At 44.9% G+C, this 22,738-nt stretch overlaps 1 protein-coding gene across 2 annotated transcripts in view; it reads right to left on the bottom strand.

Moving 5' to 3' along the window:
* Positions 1–22,738, bottom strand: part of SARS1 (seryl-tRNA synthetase 1) — a 161,888-nt gene that overhangs the window by 5,739 nt on the left and 133,411 nt on the right. The window contains exons 9-10 of one of the 2 annotated variants that reach the window (XM_040424133.1): positions 18,322–18,479; positions 15,578–15,707 (exon numbers count right to left, since the gene is read on the bottom strand). In XM_040424133.1, the coding sequence (XP_040280067.1) occupies positions 15,578–15,707; positions 18,322–18,479 (288 nt within the window). The remainder of the gene's footprint in view (positions 1–15,577; positions 15,708–18,321; positions 18,480–22,738) is intronic. The other variant, XM_040424134.1, reaches the window with a different exon arrangement.

The raw sequence follows: 22,738 nt of genomic DNA, 5'->3' as shown, positions 1-22,738 counted from the left end.
CTCCTGTTCTAAACCTGCAGCCTTTAGCTCAGATACCATGTTTAATGTGACAGGTTACCTCTTTAAAATGATGGTTCTTTCCAAGCTTTTATATACAGTTGAACATGTAGACATTATTGTGCCCCAACAATTCTTCACTAAAGTGTATTCCCTCCTATCCTCTTTCATATGGGGGAAAAATAGGGCTAAACTCCATATTGATAACTTACAAAGACCTAAGGACATAGGTGGAATGGTCCTACCAGATTTTTTATTGTACTATATTGCTGGCCAACCAAGACACATTCGTTAATGGTTATTAGACACCCCACTTCCAAATAGTGATCATCTCGTGCATTATTTAATCGGATACTAAACTTTGGATTGTCTTGGAACACCCAAGTGCATACTTTAGACAACTCCTGCCTCTCCACAGATTGGCTGCACAAGTACGGAACCAGAGTAAGAACGTGTCAAACTATACAGATTTTCCTGTCAAAACTCCTTGTGGGGCAACAGAGGACTCGCACATGTCCAGAGTGACCCTCCCAGACCCCCCAATATTGGGAAAGCCTGAGTATCTCTTCATTGCCTCACTTGTTTCGTAATTAAATCTTTGTGCATTTTAAGCAGCTTTAGGCCTTATAATGTATGTAGAGTGAGGACTGGAGGAGGGTATATAGTGTATATAAAAGGGAGGACTGGAGGAAAGTATCTAATGTATAGAGAGGATTGGAGGAGAATAACTAATGTATATAGACGGAGGACTGGAGAAGGGCATATAGTGTATATAGAGGTAGGACTGCAGGAGGGTATATAGTGGGAGGACAGATATGTAATTTATATACCCTCCTCCAGTCCTCCCTCTATATACATTAGATATACTGATGCCTTCGCCTGGTTCTCAGCCGCAATCTTGTCTGAGACTAACCTGCATGGCTTATTGTGGAATCCTAGACTCTGCAGCTGTCTTGCTCAGAAACTGGTAAGGGTACACTCGAGTAGCAGCAGTGCATTCTCTACCTACCCCCCCCCCCCCCCCCCCGGCGATGCTGTTTTGAAAGCAAATGGTGGTCACACCAAATATCGATTTGATTTAATTTAGATTTCTCTTTTGTTCATACTTTGAATTTTGCTAAAGGGGTTGTCAGAGTTATGAAAAAAATATCTATAGCACAGAAAATCTGATGGGCAGCAATATATAACTAAGCTAAGCAAGTTTCAGGCAAAAAAATAATAATATATTTCCTCATTTCCCTGGTTCTCTTCTGGCCCTTTGTTTACATGCAATAAATACAATCTCTGCCCCTCCCCCCTGCTCTGCTAAGGGAGTGGATACAAGAGCTGCCCTGAGTGACATGTCTGCCTGCTGGGAGAATCAGCAGCTTGTTGTATGTGTAGAACTATAAGTCCCAGCTGTATAATGACACTGCTAATGGAGTGGATACAAGAGCTGCCCTGAGTGCTGGGAGACTCAGCAGCATGATGTATGTGTAGAACTACAAGTCCCAGCTGTATAATGACACTGCTAATACACACAGGATCTTCCCCCTACCTTCTTGTGCAATACTCTCTCTAGTCTGTCAGCTCCAGTGCCCAGCATTGTCTCCTCACTGCTGCAGCTAGCCAGTCTGTGCAGCTGAAGGGGTTAAGAATCCTAGGAGAGAGCCGGCAATGAAGGGGGGCATGGCCAGCACAGTGACTTGGAACATTATCAGAGCAGGGAGAGAAGCTGACATCACAGGTCATGTGACCCTCAGTCAAATCTGATAAACCAGCCACTGCAGATAAAGTGAGTTAATTGGAAAGCTGTTATATTTGCCTGGTTAGGAACATAGAAAGAACAAAAAAAACTCTGACAACCCCTTTAATGGATACAAATAAACTATTTGCAATCTTTTTTTTTTAAAGCATTTTACTTTGCAACATTTTATTTCGACATCTGCCTAATAGTTTTGCACGGTACGGTGTAAACAAAAATGTTATACAGTCAGGTCCATAAATATTGGGACATTGACACAATTCTAACATTTTTGGCTCTATACACCACCACAATGGATTTGAAATGAAACAAACAAGATGTGCTTTAACTGCAGACTGTCAGCTTTAATTTGAGGGTATTTACATCCAAATCAGGTAAACGGTGTAGGAATTACAACAGTTTGCATATGTGCCTCCCACTTGTTAAGGGACCAAAAGTAATGGGACAATTGGCTTCTCAGCTGTTCCATGGCCAGGTGTGCGTTATTCCCTCATTATCTCAATTACAATGAACAGATAAAAGGTCCAGAGTTCATTTCAAGTGTGCTATTTGCATTTGGAATCTGTTGCTGTCAACTCTCAAGATGATATCCAAAGAGCTGTCACTATCAGTGAAGCAAGCCATCATTAGGCTGAAAAAACAAACCCATCAGAGAGATAGCAAAAACATTAGGCCAAAACAACTGTTTGGAACATTCTTAAAAAGAAGGAACGCGCTGGTGAGCTCAGCAACACCAAAAGACCACGGAAAACAACTGTGGTGGATGACCGAAGAATTCTTTCCCTGGTGAAGAAAACACCCTTCACAACAGTTGGCCAGATCAAGAACACTCTCCAGGAGGTAGGTGTATGTGTGTCAAAGTCAACAATCAAGAGAAGACTTCAGAGTGAATACAGAGGGTTCACCACAAGATGTAAACCATTGGTGAGCCTCAAAAACAGGAAGGCCAGATTAGAGTTTGCCAAACGACATCTAAAAAAGCCTTCACAGTTCTGGAACAACATCCTATGAACAGATAAGACCAAGATCAACTTGTACCAGAGTGATGGGAAGAGAAGAGTATAGAGAAGGAAAGGAACTGCTCATGATCCTAAGCATACCACCTCATCAGTGAAGCATGGTGGTGGTAGTGTCATGGCGTGGGCATGTATGGCTGCCAATGGAACTGGTTCTCTTGTATTTATTGATGATGTGACTGCTGACAAAAGCAGCAGGATGAATTCTGAAGTGTTTTGGGCAATATTATCTGCTCATATTCAGCCAAATGCTTCAGAACTGATTGGACGGCACTTCACAGTGCAGATGGACAATGACCCAAAGCATACTGCAAAAGCAACCAAAGAGTTTTTTAAGAAAAAGAAGTGGAATGTTATGCAATGACCAAGTCAATCACCTGACCTGAATCCGATTGAGCATGCATTTCACTTGCTGAAGACAAAACTGAAGGGAAAATGCCCCAAGAACAAGCAGGAACTGAAGACAGATGCAGTAGAGGCCTGGCAGAGCATCACCAGGGATGAAACCCAGCGTATGGTGAGGTCTATGCGTTCCAGACTTCAGGTTGTAATTGACTGCAAAGGATTTGCAACCAAGTATTAAAAAGTGAAAGTTTGATTTATGATTATTATTCTGTCCCATTACTTTTGGTCCCTTAAAGGGCTTCTGTCACCCCACTAAACCTTTTTTTTTTTTTTTGCTTATTTATAATCCCCACACTGCGATTTATGCCTACATAATCAAATTAATCATTTTGGTCCTGTAGATTTCGTTTAAAACATGCAAATTACCTTGCTACCAGCAAGTAGGGCGGCTACTTGCTGGTAGCAGCTGCATCCTCCGATCCTAAAGACGCCCCCTCCGCATTGTGATTGACAGGGCCAGGGAACGGAATCGTTCTCTGCTGGCTTTGCCTGTTAGCATTCTAAATCTGGCGCCTGCGCTGCGGCCGTACCTGTCTTCAATCGGCGCAGGCGTACTGAGAGGCGGCCGCTCCTTCCTCAATGCGCCTGCGCCGATGACGTCACATCTACACCCGGCGCAGGCACATTGAGGATGGAGCGGCCGCCTCTCAGTGCGCCTGCGCCGATTGAAGACAGGTACGGCCGCGGCGCAGGCGCCAGATTTTGAAAGCTAACAGGCAAAGCCAGCAGAAAAAGATCCCGTCCGCTGGCCCTCTCAATCACAATGCGGAGGGGGCGTCTTTAGGATTGGAGGATGCGGCTGCTACCAGCAAGTAGCCGCCCTACTTGCTGGTAGCAAGGTAATTTGCATATTTTAAAAGCATGTTTTAAACAAAATCTACAGGACCAAAATGATTAATTTGATTATGTAGGCATAAATCGCAGTGTGGGGATTATAAGTAAGCAAAAAAAAAGGTTTAGTGGGGTGACAGAAGCCCTTTAACAAGTGGGAGGTATGCAAACTGTTGTAATTCCTAAACTGTTCACCTGATTTGGATGTAAATACCCTCAAATTAAAGCTGACAGTCTGCAGTTAAAGCACATAAATCCATTGTGGTGGTGTATAGAGCCAAAAATGTTAGAATTGTGTCGATGTCCCAATATTTATGGACCTGACTGTATGTCATTTAAATTCCACCTGTGACGATAACAAAATGCCTACTGAAAATTACCTGTACAGAACAGGAAGTCTCAACATATTATTAGACCTAGTGGCCAGTGAGAAAACTGCATGATTATATACATTCTGTTAAATATAAATAGAGACATGCTGTTATCAGTAGATGTTAAAATACTCGCAAAAGTCTTGGCCCGGCGTTTATCTAAGGTGATATTAACTGTCATTCACCCAGATCAGACGGGTTTCATGCCTCAAAAGTCGTCAGCAATAAATATACGGAGGGTGTTTGCTAGTTTGCAGGTGCCAGCGGATAATGTGGGTGACAGAGCAATTTTTTCTTTGGACGCGGCCAAGGCCTTTGATAGCATAGAGTGGAAATTTTTGTGGAGTACGCTGGAACATATGGGTTTTGGGCAGAGGTTTATTGCCTGGGTGAAGGTCTTGTATTCGGGCCCCAAAGCATGCATCAGGGCGAATGGTGGTGTGTCCGCGAAATTCCAACTCCAGAGAGTCACTCGGCAGGGATGCCCCTTGTCCCCGCTATTATTTGCATTGGCGATAGAGCCACTGGCGGCCACGATACGGGGTGCTCAGGATATCCAAGGTTTTAGATACGGTGATCTACAGAATAAGGTGGCCTTATATGCCGATGATACAATGTTGTTTTTGGGTGATACTGCACATTCTTTAGCTGCGGCAATGTCGATTATAGATAAATTTGGTCAATTATCGGGTTTAACAATTAACTGGCATAAGTCAGTGCTGATGCCCATAGATAATCAACCCAAATCGCGAGTGATAGTTGACCGAAGGATTCCTTGTGAAACTAAGATCAAGTATCTAGGTATCCACATATCGCCTAATGTTAGGGATTTTATTGAAATGAATCTTATGCCTCTGCTCCGGCAATTTAGGGACAAATCTAAGGCCTGGTGCAAATTGTATTTGTCTGTAGTGGGTAGAGTAAACTTAATAAAAATAATAATGATGCCACAGCTGCTATATGTTTTACATAACTCACCGGTGTGGATATCCAGAAATAAATTTGATCAAATTAATACCATCTTTAGGGAATTAGTGTGGCGCAAAGGCCAACCCAGAATAAAGTTGGAAACTTTACAATATTCTAAAACGGAAGGGGGCCTGGCACTACCAAACCCCTGGATATATTACTTAGTTGCCCAATGCCAGCATTTTAAAGGGTGGCTTGACCATGAGACAAAAGATGTGACCAGGCAGATCTTGAGGTCGCAGATTTCGGGGAAGGATGTCATGATTTTGCTGGAGGGTGTGGATCCCAAGGCTGCAAGGCTGACTGGCTCATTGTACCGTACAATGTAGACTGCCTGGAATAAAGTGAAAAAAACTTAGAGGGAGTGTACAAAACACCAATTTTATTACATCATATAGGGTACAGGTCGGATGACAGCTGCCCCAGGTGTTTGGTGGACTCTGCTGATCTAATACATATGTTATGGAATTGTGCCAAATTACAACAGTTCTGGGATGCAGTACTGAAGAATGTTAGGAAAGCGTACAGGATGCACCTACCGAAAGATCCTAAAGTCTGTATATTGGGGTACACCGCAGAACTAAATACGGATGATGTTAGTAAAGTGGCGATTGGGCGACTGCTATACGTGGCAAGGAAATTAGTGGCACAGCACTGGATCCAAGCTGAACTGCCAGGGTTTCAGGAATACTTATCGAAGGTCAATACCATGCTCTCGTATGAAAAAATTCTATTTGAGAAAAGAGGCTGCCCCGCCAAATATGGTAAATTCTGGGATTCCTGGAGGGAACATGTGGCTTCTATTGGCAGTAATTGCTAGACAACAGACACTGGAATAGGGGAGGGAGTGGGGTAGGGGGGAGATGAGGGGTTTAAGATAGTTATGCTATCATATATGTGTGATTCCTGACTGTATCATATATGGTGTGTTATGGAAGTTTTCTGTACTCATCATTTGAAATGTACAATGCTTGATCATTGTTTGATACTGTTCGGTTGATTGATCCTTCTAATAAAAAAAAGATCTGATTAAAAAAAAATATAAATGGAGACATGCACTGGCGTAGCTATAGGGGTCGCAGCGGTCGTAATTGCGACTGGCCCCCTAAGTCAGGTGGGCCCACAGGGCCCCGTCAAGCCAGGAGAGCCACAGTAAAGCCGTACCTGCGTGCGGTGCGGCCCGCAGCTAATTTGCTAACTAAAATCACATAGGGGGCGGAGCGGAGACTGAGAGGCGAGCCCTGCGTGCACTGTGCAGGGCAGGCGAAGTGAGGAGGGGGAGCGGCTTCAGGTCAGGAAGAGGAGTGAGCAGCTGTGTGCTGACCGGGTTTGGTTGCGACCAGTGGCATAGGGATTACTATAGCATATGGGGCCCTACGCCACTGGGGGCCCGGGCCGCCGGCTGAGGGTTTAAAAAATAAATAAATACATTTCATGTGGCGAGTGAGTGGCGGTACGATAGGGGGCGGCCTCCCTCCCCCCATCATTGGTGGCAGTGGCAGTTCCGATCGGAGTCCCAGCAGTGTAATGCTGGGGCTCCGATCGGTTACCATGGCAGCCAGGATGCTACTGAAGTCCTGGCTGCCATGGTCAGTTAGTCAGCAGCATACTTACATGCGCTGTGGCCGCCCGACGCTCCTTCTTCTTGTAACTTGTCTCAGGTCTGTGCGGTGCATTGCTATAAGCATAAGCAATGCGCTGCACAGACCTGTGACGAGTTACAAGAAGGAGCGTTGGGCAGCCACAGCACATGTAAGCATGCTGCTGACTAACTGACTATGGCAGACAGGACTTCAGTACAGGGCTCCAGATGGCGACCAAAATGGTCGCCAATGCGACTTAGAATTTACAAATGGCGACAAGACTTTTTAGTCTTGTCGCCATTTGCAAATAGACCCGCGGCCGCAGCTCTGCGGTTGAATACAGCTGCGGGCACAGGAGCTGATGGTTCTCTGCCCCGCCGCCGATGTTCTTCTCAGCAGCGCAGTGGAGGAGTCTCTCCCTCCCCCCTGTGCTGCCGCCGCTGCCAGTAAGAAGAGAGACGGGAGGAGAAGGAGGAGTAGGGCCTGTGGCCACTGCGCCACCAATGAAGATAACTGACCTGTTAATACAAATACAGGAGGCGGGTGCCGGAATCAAATAGCCGGCATCCGACCTCTATGTCAGGGAGCGGCACCTGAGGGGTTAACTGCCGCGGATCGCAGGTCCCTGTCATAGAGGTCGGGCGCCGGCTATTTGATTCTATTTGGTGACTGGAAGAGAAGCGCCCACCTAATCTACTGGATTCTGATGAAATACATTGCATGGCCATGCGATAAGGAATCCCACTAATACCTCTCTAGGATACAGGAGACAACTACAGGTTCCGAACAACGATTCATTATTCCTATCAGCCGAATTTTGTGATCCCGCGATACCGTGACGTCAGCAACCCGAGATTTGCGACGTGAGACGCCGAAGCAGCCGGCATCACTCGCTCCTCGTGGTAGGACGGGCCAGCGTGGAACAACTATTTGGGATAAGGTAGGAACCTGAACTGTATGCCTAGTATCCATAGCCCTGTGTGGTTATATCGGATCAACTGTGGAGAGACTGTTATATTGAAAGACATATCTCTATACACGAGGACACTTTAGTACTAATCCGGAGTTATATGGACTTGTCACCGGGACATTAGAACTGCTAACTGCGGTCTGCGGCATTACCACTATTGAGAGTGGTTTCTCTAACATACATCCCAAAGCGGTGTGAAGTGCTAGTGCTGAATACCAATCACGCAGATTTGCACAATTACCATTCACCAGTGTTATTTTATGTTGGTACCAACCACTATTTTATGCAATTTTATTGGATTTGAATGTTGATGTGATTCATTGCTTACCATTTATTAAATATATCCTATGGTCCAGATGGTGTGAGTGCTCACTCCTTTCTTTTTCTATTATCCATTAATTATTTTGGGTTCGGGCACCCAAGTTGCGAGTTAGTAGCACCTGCCCATTACCACCGGAGTGTGAGCCAACCACCAATCTATTATATTTTTTGATTCCGGCACCCACCTCCTGTATTTGTATAAACATAGAAACATAGAATGTGTCGGCAGATAAGAACCATTTGGCCCATCTAGTCTGCCCAATATACTGAATACTATGGATAGCCCCCGGCCCTATCTTATATGAAGGATGGCCTTATGCCTATCCCATGCATGCTTAAACCCCTTCACTGTATTTGCAGCTACCACTTCTGCAGGAAGGCTATTCCATGCATCTACTACTCTCTCAGTAAAGTAATACTTCCTTATATTACTTTTAAACCTTTGCCCCTCTAATTTAAAACTGTGTCCTCTTGTGGTAGTTTTTCTTCTTTTAAATATGCTCTCTTCCTTTACCGAGTTGATTCCCTTTATGTATTTAAAAGTTTCTATCATATCCCCTCTGTCTCTTCTTTCTTCCAAGCTATACATATTAAGGTCCTTTAACCTTTCCTGGTAAGTTTTATCCTGCAATCCATGTACTAGTTTAGTAGCTCTTCTCTGAACTCTCTCTAGAGTATCTATATCCTTCTGGAGATATGGCCTCCAGTACTGCGCACAATACTCCAAGTGAGGTCTCACCAGTGTTCTGTACAGCGGCATAAGCACTTCACTCTTTCTACTGCTTATACCTCTCCCTATACATCCAAGGATTCTGCTGGCATTTCGTGCTGCTCTATTACATTGTCTTCCCACCTTTAAGTCTTCTGAAATAATTACTCCTAAATCCCTTTCCTCAGATACTGAGGTCAGGACTGTGTCAAATATTCTATATTCTGCCCTTGGGTTTTTACGCCCCAGGTGCATTATCTTGCACTTATCCACATTAAATTTCAGTTTCCAGAGTTCTGACCATTCTTCTAGTTTTCCTAAATCCTTTTCCATTTGGCGTTTCCCTCCAGGAACATCAACCCTGTTACATATCTTTGTGTCATCAGCAAAAAGACAAACCTTACCAGCGAGGCCTTTTGCAATATCACTTATGAAGATATTAAACAAAATCGGTCCCAGTACAGATCCCTGTGGAACCCCACTGGTAACATTACCTTGTTTTGAATGTTCTCCATTGACTACAACCCTCTGTTGTCTGTCACTCAGCCACTGCCTAATCCACTCAACAATATGGGAGTCCATGCTCAATGACTGCAGTTTATTGATAAGTCTTCTATGTGGGACAGTGTCAAAAGCCTTACTAAAATCTAGATATGCGATGTCTACTGCACCTCCACCGTCTATTATTTTATTCACCCAGTCAAAAAAATCTATAAGATTTGTTTGACATGATCTCCCTGAAGTAAACCCATGTTGTTTTTCATCTTGCAATCCATGGGATTTTAGATGTTCCACAATCCTATCCTTTAATAGGGTTTCCATTAATTTGCCTACTATTGATGTCAGACTCACTGGTCTATAGTTGCTCGATTCCTCCCTACTACCTTTCTTGTGAATGGGCACGACATTTGCCAATTTCCAATCTTCCGGGACGACTCCTGTTACTAATGATTGGTTAAATAAATCTGTTAACGGTTTTGCCAGCTCACCACTAAGCTCTTTTAATAATTTTGGGTGTATCTCATCAGGCCCCTGTGACTTATCTGTCTTCACCTTAGACAGCAAACTTAGAACATCTTCCTCTGTAAAGATACATGCATCAAACGATTTAATAGTCATTCTTTCTAGTGGAGGTCCTTCTCCTTTTTCTTTTGTAAAAACTGAACAGAAGTATTCATTAAGGCAGTCGGTAGGTTAGATTTAATGCTATCTTTCACATACAGGGCCACTCCTCCTCCTTTCTTGCCTTCTCTGTCTCTTCTGTATAAAGAGTACCCTGGTATGGTTATGTCCCAGTCATTTCTTTCATTAAACCATGTCTCCGTAACAGCCACTAAATCTACATTCTCAGATGCCATTATTGACCCAAGTTCATTGATTTTTTTACCTAAACTGCGAGCATTTGTAGACAGGACTCTGAGCTTATCATTTCTTAACCTCAGTGCTTCTGGCCTGTTCTGGCATTGTTTCGGGGGGCAATTTCACTCTTTTGCCCCCCCTTCCTAGTTTAAATACTCTTTCGCAAATTCTTGGAGTTGTTCACTAAGTACATTTGTTCCTTTGAGAGAAAGATGCAAACCAGATCAGTTATCTTCATTGGTGGTTCAGTGCGCCCCCTCCTTCCCCCCCAGCACCCCAGTATAATAAACATTGGTGGCGCAGTGCGCTTCCCCCCCCCCCCCCAACACCCCAGTATAATAAGCATTGGTGGCGCAGTGCGCCCCCTCCTTCCCCCACAACACCAAGTATAATAAACATTGGTGGCGCAGTGGGCAGTGCCAATGAGGGTTAAAAAAATTAATAAAAATTAACTCACCTCCTCCAATTGATTGCGTAGCTGCCGGTCTCCTGTTCTTTCTTCAGGACCTATGGTGACGTCACTGAGCTCATCACATGGTCCATTACCATGGTGATGGATCATGTGATGTACCATGTGATCAGCACAGTGATGTCACCACAGGTCCTTTGACAGGTCCTGAAGAAAGAACAGGAGACCGGCTGCTACACGATCAATTGGAGGAGGTGAGTAAATTTTTTAACAAAATTTTAACCCTCATTGGCACTGCCCACTGCGCCACCAATGTTTATTATACTGGGGTGCTGGGGGGGGGGCGCACTGCGCCACCAATATTTATTTTAATGGGGTGTTGGGGGGGGACGACACACTGTGCCACCAATGTTTATTATACTGGGGTGTTGGGGGGGACGCACTGCGCCACAAATGTTTATTATACTGGGGTGTTGGGGGGGGGTGCACTGCGCCACAAATGTTTATTATACTGGGGTGTTGGGGGGGGGCGCACTGCGCCTGTTTATTATACTGGGGTGTTGGGGGGCACACTGCGCCACCAATGTTTATTATACTGGGGTGTTGGGGGGGGCGCACTGCGCCATCAATGTTTATTATACTGAGGTGTTGGGGGGGACGGGACGCACTGCGCCACCAATGTTTATTATACTGGGGTGTTGGTGGGGGGGGGGCACACTGCGCCACCAATGTTTATTATACTGGGGTGTTGGGGGGGCGCACTGCGCCTGTTTATTATACTGGGGTGTTGGGGGGCACACTGCGCCACCAATGTTTATTATACTGGGGTGTTGGGGGGGGCGCACTGCGCCATCAATGTTTATTATACTGGGGTGTTGGGGGGGACGGGACGCACTGCGCCACCAATGTTTATTATACTGGGGTGTTGGTGGGGGGGCACACTGCGCCACCAATGTTTATTATACTGGGGTGTATATAATGTTTATTATATTGACCTTCTACTGAGCATTCTGTATTAAAGAATGCTATTATTTTCCCTTATAATTTTCCCTTACTTGCTTGCGGATGCTTGAGATTTTCACGCAGCCCCATTAACTTCTATGGGGCCTGCGTTGCATGAAAAACGCACAACATAGAGCATGCTGCGATTTTCACGCAACGCACAAGTGATGCGTGAAAATCAACGCTCATGTGCACAGCCCCATAGAAGTGAATCGGTCCGGATTCAGTGCGGGTGCAATGCATTCACCTCACGCATTGCACCCGCGCAGAAATCTCGCCCATGTAAAAGGGGCCTAAGGGTGAATAGGACAAGGGTTCCAGCCCCTAAGGGGGCTAATAGTAAGTAAAAAAAACAAAAACACTAAGGCTACTTTCACACTTGCGGCAGTGTGATCCGGCAAGCAGTTCCGTCGTCTGAACTGCCCGCCGGATCCGCCGATTTGGATGTGACTGAAAGCATTTGTGAGACGCATCCGGATGCGGATCCGTCTCATAAATGCATTGCAAGAACGAATCCATCTCTCCGCTTGTCATGCGGACAGACGGATCAGTCTTGTATCTTTTTACATGCGCAGACCGGAAGGACGGATCCTGCATTCCGGTATTTTGAATGCCGGATCTGGCACTAATACATTTCTATGGGGAAAAATTCATGCAAGTCTTCAGTTTTTTTCGCCGGAGATAAAACCGTAGCATGCTGCGGCTTTATCTTTTGCCTGATCAGTCAAAATGACTGAACTGAAGACGTCCTGATGCATCCTGAACGGATTGCTCTCCATTCAGAATGCATGGGGATATGACTGATCAGTTCTTTTCCGGTATAGAGCCCCTGTGACGGAACTCTATGCCGGAAATGAAAAACGCTAGTGTGAAAGTAACCTAAAATATAAAGTTTAAATCCCCCCTTTCCCAATTTTACATATAAAATATATAAACAATAAAAAACATATTACATAGCGCTGCGTCCGAAAAGTCCAAACTATTAAATTATAAAAAAATATCTCCTATGCGGTGAGCATTCGCCATTTTTTAGTCAACTTGTCACCACAAAAAATAGGATAGGACTGTTCTATTATGGGCCGAACGTTTCATAAAATGCGAAATGCACGCGGCTCTTTTTGTCGATTTTTTTAATTTTTTTTTGCGTGGTATTGAGTATCGCGATACTTTTTTATGGTGACAAAAGCGAATCCAAATTTTGGTATCGGAACAACCCTACGCCGATCTGATCGGCGTAGCATTGTCACAATACCAACATTTTTATTCGGTTTCGATTTGGCAACTAAAAATTTAATTTGGCTCCTAAATTTTTCAGTTCAGGAGCCAATGGCTACTAGGTATTTTTTTTAGTCTGGAGCACTGTCAGTAGCGTCCTGACTGCCATGGTAACCGATCGGAGCCCCAGCATTACACTGCTGGGACTCCGATTGGAACTGTCGCTGCCACCAATGTTGAGGAGGGCGCACTGCCCACAAATGATTTTAATACCAGGGAGGGAGGAGCGCACTGCCCACCAATTATTTTAATACAGGGGAGAGGGGGAGGGAGCACTGGCCGCCAATGATTTTAATACCGGGGAGGGCGCACTGGGGGCTGGTGGAGAGGCTACTGGGGGCTGGTGGAGAGGCTACTGGGGGCTGGTAGAGAGGCTACTGGGGGCTGGTGGAGAGGCTACTGGGGGCTGGTGGAGAGGCTACTGGGGGCTGGTGGAGAGGCTACTGGGGGCTGGTGGAGAGGCTACTGGGGGCTGGTGGAGAGGCTACTGGGGGCTGGTGGAGAGGCACTGGGGGCAAAGATACTGGGGGCTGGTGGGGAGGCTACTGGGGGCTGCTATGAGGCTACAAAAAAATAAAATAAAATTCATGTGGTGGCAGCGGCAGTTCCGATCGGAGTCCTAGCAGTGTAATGCTGGGGCTCCGATCGGTTACCATGGCAGCCAGGACGCTACTAAAGTCCTGGCTGCCATGGTCAGTTAGTCAGCAGCATATTTACATGCGCTGTGGCCGCCCGACGCTCCTTCTTCTTGTAACTTGTCTCAGGTCTGTGCGGTGCATTGCTATAAGCATAAGCAATGCGCCTCACAGACCTGTGACGAGTTACAAGGAGCGTTGGGCGGCCACAGCACATGTAAGTATGCTGCTAACTAACTGACCATGGCAGACAGGACTTCAGTAGCGTCCATGGTAACTGATATCGGAGCCCCAGCATTACACTGCTGGGACTCCGATTGAAACTGCTTAGGGGGGGAAAAGAGGGCGCACTGCCCACCAATGATTTTAATACTGGGGAGGGGGGGGGGGGCACTGCCCACCAATGATTTTAATACGGGGGGGGGGCGCACTGCCCACCAATGATTTTAATACTGGGGAGGGGGGGGGGGAGCACTGCCCACCAATGATTTTAATACGGGGGGGGGGGGGGGGGGGGGGGGGGGGGGCGCACTGCCCACCAATGATAATAATACAGTAGAGGGCACACTGCCCACCAATGATTTTAATACAGGGGAGGGCACACTGCCCACCAATGATTTTAATACAGGGGAGGGCACACTGCCCACCAATGATTTTAATACAGGGGAGGGCACACTGCCCACCAATGATTTTAATACAGGGGAGGGTGCACTGCCCACCAATGATTTTAATAAAGGGGAGGGCGCACTGCCCACCAATGATTTTAATACCGGGGAGGGCGCACTGGGGGCTGATGGAGAGGCACTGGGGGGCCACTGGTGAGAGGCTACTGGGGGTTGGTGGAGAGGCTACTGGGGGCTGCTATAAGGCATGGGGCTCTTATCTGAGGTCTGATTGGGGGTCATTCATATTGGGGTCTGAGCGGAGGTGTTATCTGAGGTCTTATTAACATTGGGGATCTTATTAGGGCTGCTAGCTGAGGTCTGATTAACATTGGGGGTCTGACCTGAGGTATAATGAAATTATTTTTTTTCCGGAGCAGCCTGGAGAAAAAAAAGGCCTCACAGTCTCCCACACTCCTTCTGCCCGGCCAAGCCAGCCAGCACCCCTGAGGCCAAGCCAGCCAGCACCCCTGAGGCAAAGCCAGCCAGCACCCCTGAGGCAAAGCCAGCCAGCACCCCTGAGGCAAAGCCAGCCAGCACCCCTGAGTCTTCAGAACTGTAAGTAAATTATATATAAGGGGAGCTTATAATATGAAAGAGACGAATTAGGTCTGAACAGACATATAGCGCAAATTCCAGTTTTTGTTTATGTTTTATGTTGCACTGAATTTTCTGCTAAATTATATATATATATTTTTTTTTTTTGAAGGGGGGGGGGGGGGGGTCGGGGTGGCCACACTTTTTTCCCCAGGACTTGACCCCTGGAGTGGTCGCTCAGTCTAGGCGGCAGTTCTGACTAGTCCTACTTTAATACAGACATTTGGCACAAATGCATTGCCAGTGACCAACTGTCTGTGCTCAGTCCTACGCGTAACCGTCGCAAGTGCATGAGGAGCTGCGGATGTGGCGGCAAGGTCCGAGAGGTATGTGGGGGTGGGAGATCCATTGGCCCATAAATTTTTTTTGCTATGGGGCCCAGTCATTTCTAGCTACGCCCCTGGAGACATGAAACATTTTTTAAAAAGTCACCAGAAATTCTAAAAATGAAATAAATATATGTTTAGCATAAAAACGTGATTTTAACAATAGGTCGTTGTCTGACACATTCCCTTTGAGTCCACCTTCGATGAGACTTGCCACATGATGTTCCAGGTTTTTTTGCAGATTGGAGCTCAGAATCAGACTACAAACTGCCATTTAAGCCATAAGATTAGAAAGTAGCTAAAATTTGAATGTCATGTAGAAAATGCCATTGAGGTGGAAAACAAGACATTGAAAAGCATACATTTTCAAGAAGGGTAATAATATCTAATACTGACCAGGAGGCATGAAATCTCTTAGTATTTCAGGTATAATAATTCCTTCGCTAGTTTGATAATTCTCTAAAATTGCACAGATGGTCCGTGTTGTAGCACACATTGTGGCATTTAACATATGCACATACTCAACCTGTAAAAAATAAAAAGATCAAATATGGTACCAAGAAAATATAAACACAATGGCAGAATGTTTTTTTTCCCCCTCAAAAAATTGATGTCGCAGGTACTCAAAAAATGTTACTATTTAAAAATATAAAACTCATTAAAAACAAAAAAAGATAATACAATAAGACAATAATACTGACGCTGACAGAAATAAAAGGGTAGAAAATAGGCCAAATCTTTAAAGGGGTTATCCCAAAAAAAGTATCACTTTGCAATGAATAGGACATTTTAAATTAACTATTATTGCAACATACCTGCAATAATAATATTATGATTTTTACGTACAGTACAGTTTTGGGCAGATTTATTAAGACTGGTGCCTCCTCCCCTGCCGGAGGATGCGTCTAAGTTATGACGAGGTGGACCACACTGAAATTTGGTACTACGGCAAGTGCAAGAAAAGTGTGTAGCAATGGTGGGCTCTTGTCTGAGAGCTTCCCTTCTAGGGTCGGACATGACGGTGACAAGGGGGGAAGAGGAGGGGGTCCCTGGAGGACAGCAGACCTAGAGTAAATGGCCTTTACCTAATAAATTGAGACAAGAGCCTGCAGGAGGGATATAGATAGGAAGATGTGCCGCCAGGGGCAGAGCCTACCCGTTTGCAGAGCCGAGGATCCCAAGAGAAGGCCAGAGCCGGTGCCTTCATCCAAGCAGGGAGAAAGAGGAGGAGGAGGAGCCAAAACGGAGGTGGAGGGAGATATCCAGGCCAGAGCCAATCCCAGGAGGATGTCTTGGCATGGGGCTGTAGGAAGACCCTTCCCCTGGGAGGGGCACATAGAGCAGAAAAACTGCTATAAGACGCGCTGCGGGAGGGGGGAGGCACTCGGAAATGTGCAGACTGGGAGATACAGGAGTCCCAGTCTGCAAGTAGTGTAAAAGGAAGCAAGGGGCACTGCAGTTAGTGCTGACAATATGCGGCAATTGGCTTTCTGGGGACAGTCGAACTCCAGGAGTTACATGCATGGATGGATCGGGAGGGAGGGGGGGTCTAATATACTCACCTAACTCCAGCTCCCAGAAAAGTAGTGGCTTGTCCAGCCTTGATTCCAGCAAGGTCCTTCAGCCTCCAGGCTCCCCTTTGGTGGGGGAGGACTGGTGAAAGGGCATTGAAGACCTATGGCTGGCATGCTCTGGAGGATTTGGTGGTGTCTCCGCGTCACCTTTTTTTGATGCTATGGATGTTAGGGGGCATCCTGCTGCATGACAGTTGGATAACTGAGGAATAATTCCATCCTGGACCCAGTGTGTGATAATCTCAATAAAAAAATAAAAAAGCAGACCCTGCAGAGCAGATGTCTGCCTCCTATGGACACTGAGCTAAAACTGATGATCTCAGTGCCGCAGGAGGGGCATAGCTGGCGGGAGGAGTAAACACTTTTTGCTTATTGTCTGCCTCCTAGTGGCAGCACCTATAACCCAAGATCTTTGCTGCATCCCCCAATGATACAGACCACAAATAAAGCCATTTATCTCTCTAGACAGTGGAGAAGGAAGTTGGGGGGAAGCATTGCATTACTATTGTGCTATTTATTAGACGAATCGCTGGAGCTGTGCACTAGGCTGTATTTTCTATCCAGTGAAAGAAGATAGAAGGGGATTACAAAATTGCAATACACTCCTGGAAGACGCAGATACCTAATGTGACAAGCTGCTGCCCACCCACAGAAAAAGCTTCAGAACGGGCGAGTTAGGGTGTCTTTACACACTGCAGATATTGATCCAGAATTTTTCATGACTGAAAATCCGCTCAATTCAACTGAATGCCACTTGCAAAAATCCATGTGCTTGCAGCCCCATTCAAATTAATAGAACTGTTTTTAATTCACTGAATTCTGCAACAAAATCCTCAGGGTGTGAAGGAAACCTTAAAAAGAGGGAAAAAAGTACACTGAAAAGCAGCAGATTGTTTTTACACTGTTATGGTTAAAGGAGTATTCTGATAGGAAAACGTTATCCTCTAGCCACAGCATAGGGGATAACTAATTTATCGTGAGGTTCCTACTGCTGGGATTCCCACCAGTCACAAAAAAACGAGGGCTGTACCCCGTGGAGACCCCCTGAAATAGAGGGAGGGGCCTGTCGGAAATGTGCGCTGGTGGGTGTCATACAGCTGGGACCCCCACCGATCATGAGAACAGGGGCCCTGTACTCCCTGCAGCCCCCCTAAAAAGAATGGAGTAGACGTTCAGGCATGCATACGGCTACTCCATTCATTTCTATGGGAGTTCCGGTCAAGTACAGCGCTCAGCTATCTCCAGAACTGCCATAGAAATGAATGGAGTGGGCACATGCCCAACCAGCCACTCCGTTCATTTCAGAGTGGTTGCAGGAGGTACAGGGCTCCTGTTCTCGTGATTGGTGGGGGTCCCAAAGTTAGGACCCCCATCTATCTAATAGTTATCCCCTATCCTGTGGATAGGGCATAACTTCAAACAACCGGAATACCCCTTTACGTCCCAGTTGTCAACCTATTTAGTAAACAGTGTATAAATATAAAATTTAATGACTGATTTCAGAAGAATAATAATTAATGATACAACAGCACAGGCACAAATCTGACATTTTTTTCTACAGATTACCTTATCCATCATCTTTTTCGTCTGTCCATAACGAATACGTAGCCTTCGAGCCTGATAGTCAGTACAATTGGAACAGGACACTAACTCTCGGAAAGCACCAGACCCTGGAAACCAGGCTTCTAAATCCAGCTTCTTACTTGCTGCATGATTTAAAGCACCTAAATATATTAAAGGGTTTTATTATAAATATGTTTTTAATTCAGGCATCTAACTATCCACATAGGAAAAAACTTTTATGATTAAAATTTTAAGGAGGACCTGTCACCACTCCTGTTTTAATAGCTCCATGCATTCCCCATGTAATAACAATTCAGGAACATCTATTCTTATGTTTGTATGTTGTACCATTCCTTTATTATTTATTCTAGAAGTTATGAATGAATTGCTAGCAGTCTGCAGTAAGGGTACAGAGGGGAGGTAACAAGTTTGGGGGGGGGGGGGGTGTACCTGCTATCCAATCAGTGCTGTCATTTTCAGACTGTGCAGGTACACACCCCCAACTTGTTACCTCCCCTCTGAACCCTTACTGCAGTCTGTTAGCAATTCATTCATAACTTCAAGTAGAAATAATAAATGAATGGTACAACATAGAGCCATAAGAATAGATGCTCCTGAATTGTTATTACATGGGAAATGAATGAAGCTATTAAAACAGGCAAGTCAGGAGCGGCGACAGGTCCTCTTTAACCCCTTAAGGACCCATGACGTAGCTGTACGTCATGGGTCCGATCCCTAAACATGGCGCCCGCTCGCGTGTGCAGCGGACGCCTTAGCCGCGGGGTCTCTGCTATTTTAAATAGCAGAGACCCGCGGCACATGTATGTGATCAGCCATAAGGCTGATCGCATACATCTTACCTTTCAGATGCCGCGGTCAAATGTGACCACGGCATCTGCGCAGACCGGAACCTGAAGTCACGCGCTTCTGGTCCGGTAACAGCGTTCCCCGGCTGAGATCGGGGGACCGGTTACCTCGATCTAATTGACCGAAGCCAATTAGATGTATATATCAATACAGGCCCCTAGTTGGCAGCCTTGTATTGATATAGTGCAAATGAAGTCTTCAATGATGGCTATTTAGCTATCACTGAATACTATGGGCAATCGAATGATTGCCAGTTATTGTCACCCAAGGTTAGGTTAAAGTTAAAAAAAGGTTTCACAAATATAAAAATAAATAAAAGTTCAAATCACCCCCCTTTCCTTAAAATAAATATAATTAACCAATAAAAAAAATTAAACATCATGGGCATCGCAGTGTGACAATTTGCCATTTTTTGGTCACTTCAACTACCCAATAGTTTTTTAATAAAAAGTGATCAAAAAGTCGCACACACTTAAAATTGGTATCTGAAAAGAACAGATCGTCCCGCAAAAAATGAGCCCTCAGACAGCCCTGTACACATAGCTACAAAAATAGGGGTCAGAATATGGTTATGAAATTTTATTTTTTCAGTATTAAAACACAAGAAAAGTTATACAAGTGTGGTATATTTGGAACCGTACGGACCTGGAGAATGAAGATAACAGTCAATTTTACCACATAGTGTACAGTGTAAAAAAAATTAAAACCTTTATCAGAATTGCGTTTTTTCCCAATTCTACCCCATTTAGAATTTTTTCCGGTGCCATTAGAAAGTACAACTTGTCCCGCAAAAAATAAGCCCTTATAAGGCTATGTGAATGGAAAAATAAAAAGTTAGGACTATGGGAAGGCGGGGAGTGAAAAACAAAAACGCCAAAATGGAAAATCCCAGGGTCCTGAAGGGGTTAACACTGACCACTAACACACATAGGCTGACACTTCCTGTAAAGACTGAGAGAATGTCATTAGAGGGTATAAGTTAATGGAGACCTGGATAGAGCTGGAGAGCAACACAGGGGCACATTTATCAAGCTTGCCTGTTTTTGCCCATAAAATTATTGACAGATGTATTTAATTCGGCTGTCTCTCTTTTGCTGAGCATTTATTAAAAGTCACCCAGCTGTTAATGAATTAGACCAGGCATATATTTTATTAGTCTGACCTTTGGTAGTTGTGAGTTAGGCAGGTTTATATTCAGTTAGATTGGTTTAATTTATTTTTGGATGAAAAAAGACACTTTTGCGGAGAAAAGTTGCATGTCTGTTCTTGTGACAAAAAAAAATAAAAAAGACAGATATGGCAGAGTTACCAGTCACAGTCATAACGCGTTAACTAGATATGGGAACTCAAAAAGTATGTATGTTAAAGGGGTTTTCCCACTTTGCTAAATCAGCTTCACCTGCAGCCAGCTCTGCTGGTACTTCCTGGTTTTCTGCAGCTAAGGCTGGGCGGGCTTAGGCAGCTAGAGTGAAGGCCGGCCACACCTCCTTATGACATCACACTGAGCACTGAGTTCTTACGTGCTCGTTCATGTGAAGAGTATGACTCATCAGTCTGCAGTGTCTGTGAGGGGAATGGTCACTCAGAGCCATGTGAAGTGAGCTCAGTGTACAGTTTTACACATAAAATCTCTGTCTGATCTTTTACAAAACCATTCTGTGCATCAAAAACTATAATTCCATATTATACATTAGCCCAAAAGCTTGACCGACCCCCACCCCCCAGCACTGATGCAGATTTGTTTCCATTATAGCTGTACTCCAGTTGTGTATAAACCTCACACTATGTATCTTTATAGATGCATATACAGCTCTGCTACATCTGTCTGTTTCTCTCTTCAACCAGCACTGTATCAGAACAGCAGCATATTCAGCTCTACTACATCTGTTTCTCTCTTCAAACAGCACTGTGTCAGAACACCCGCATATTCAGCTCTGCTACATCTGTCTGTTTATCTCTTCAACCAGCACTGTGTCAGAACAGCAGCATATTCAGCTCTACTACATCTGTTTCTCTCTTCAAACAGCACTGTGTCAGAACACCCGCATATTCAGCTCTGCTACATCTGTCCTTTTATCTCTTCAACCAGCACTGTGTCAGAACAGCAGCATATTCAGCTCTACTACATCTGTTTCTCTCTTCAAACAGCACTGTGTCAGAAAACCCGCATATTCAGCTCTGCTACATCTGTCCTTTTATCTCTTCAACCAGCACTGTGTCAGAACAGCAGCATATTCAGCTCTACTACATCTGTTTCTCTCTTCAAACAGCACTGTGTCAGAACACCCGCATATTCAGCTCCACTACATCTGTTTCTCTCTTCAAACAGCACTGTGTCAGAACACCCGCATATTCAGCTCTACTACATCTGTTTCTCTCTTCAAACAGCACTGTGTCAGAACAGCCGCATATTCAGCTCTACTACATCTGTTTCTCTCTTCAAACAGCACTATCAGAACAGCTGCATATTCAGCTCTACTACATCTGTCCTTTTATCTCTTCAACCAGCACTGTGTCAGAACACCCGCATATTCAGCTCTACTACATCTGTTTCTCTCTTCAAACAGCACTGTGTCAGAACAGCCGCATATTCAGCTCTACTACATCTGTTTCTCTCTTCAAACAGCACTGTATCAGAACAGCCGCATATTCAGCTCTACTACATCTGTTTCTCTCTTCAAACAGCACTGTATCAGAACAGCCGCATATTCAGCTCTACTACATCTGTTTCTCTTTTGCCAGCATTGATGCTGACCTGCCACATATACAGAGCTGCTACATCTGTTTTTCTATTCAACCAGCACTGTGTCAGAACAGCCGCATATTCAGCTCTGCTTCATCTGTTTCTCTTTCACCAGCATTGATTCTAAACCGCCACATACACATCTCTGCTAAATCCGTCTATTTCCTTCACCATTAGTACTGTGACTGAACAGCGCTTATTCAGCTCTGCTACATCTGATTCTATATTTCACCCGCATTGATTCTAAACCGCCACATACACATCCCTGCATATCTGCCCCCATAAGTACCTCCTCCATCCGCCCCCATAAGTGCCTCCTCCATCCGCCCCCATAAGTGCCTCCTCCATCCGCCCCCATAATATAGTTGCCCCCAGTGTACATACATATAATATAGTTGCCCCCAGTGTCCATAGATATAATATAGTTGCCCCCATTGTGCATAAAATTCATATAGTTGCCCCCAGTGTGCATACATATAATATAGTTGCCCCCAGTGTCCATAGATATAATAAAGTTGCCCCCATTGTGCATAAAATTCATATAGTTGCCCCCATTGTGCATAAAACTCATAGTTTGCCCCAGTGCCCATAGATATAATATAGTTGCCCCCAGTTTACATAGATATAATATAGTTGCCCCCAGTTTACATAGATATAATATAGTTGCCCCCAGTTTACATAGATATAATATAGTTGCCCCCAGTGTCCATAGATATAATATAAATGCCCCCATTGTGCATAAAATTCATATAGTTGCCCCCAGTGTGCATACATATAATATAGTTGCCCCCAGTGTCCATAGATATAATA

Source organism: Bufo bufo, chromosome 3 (genome assembly GCF_905171765.1).
Source record: "Bufo bufo chromosome 3, aBufBuf1.1, whole genome shotgun sequence".
NCBI classification, from domain to species: domain Eukaryota; kingdom Metazoa; phylum Chordata; class Amphibia; order Anura; family Bufonidae; genus Bufo; species Bufo bufo.
This window is presented reverse-complemented; position numbering and strand designations above follow the sequence as displayed.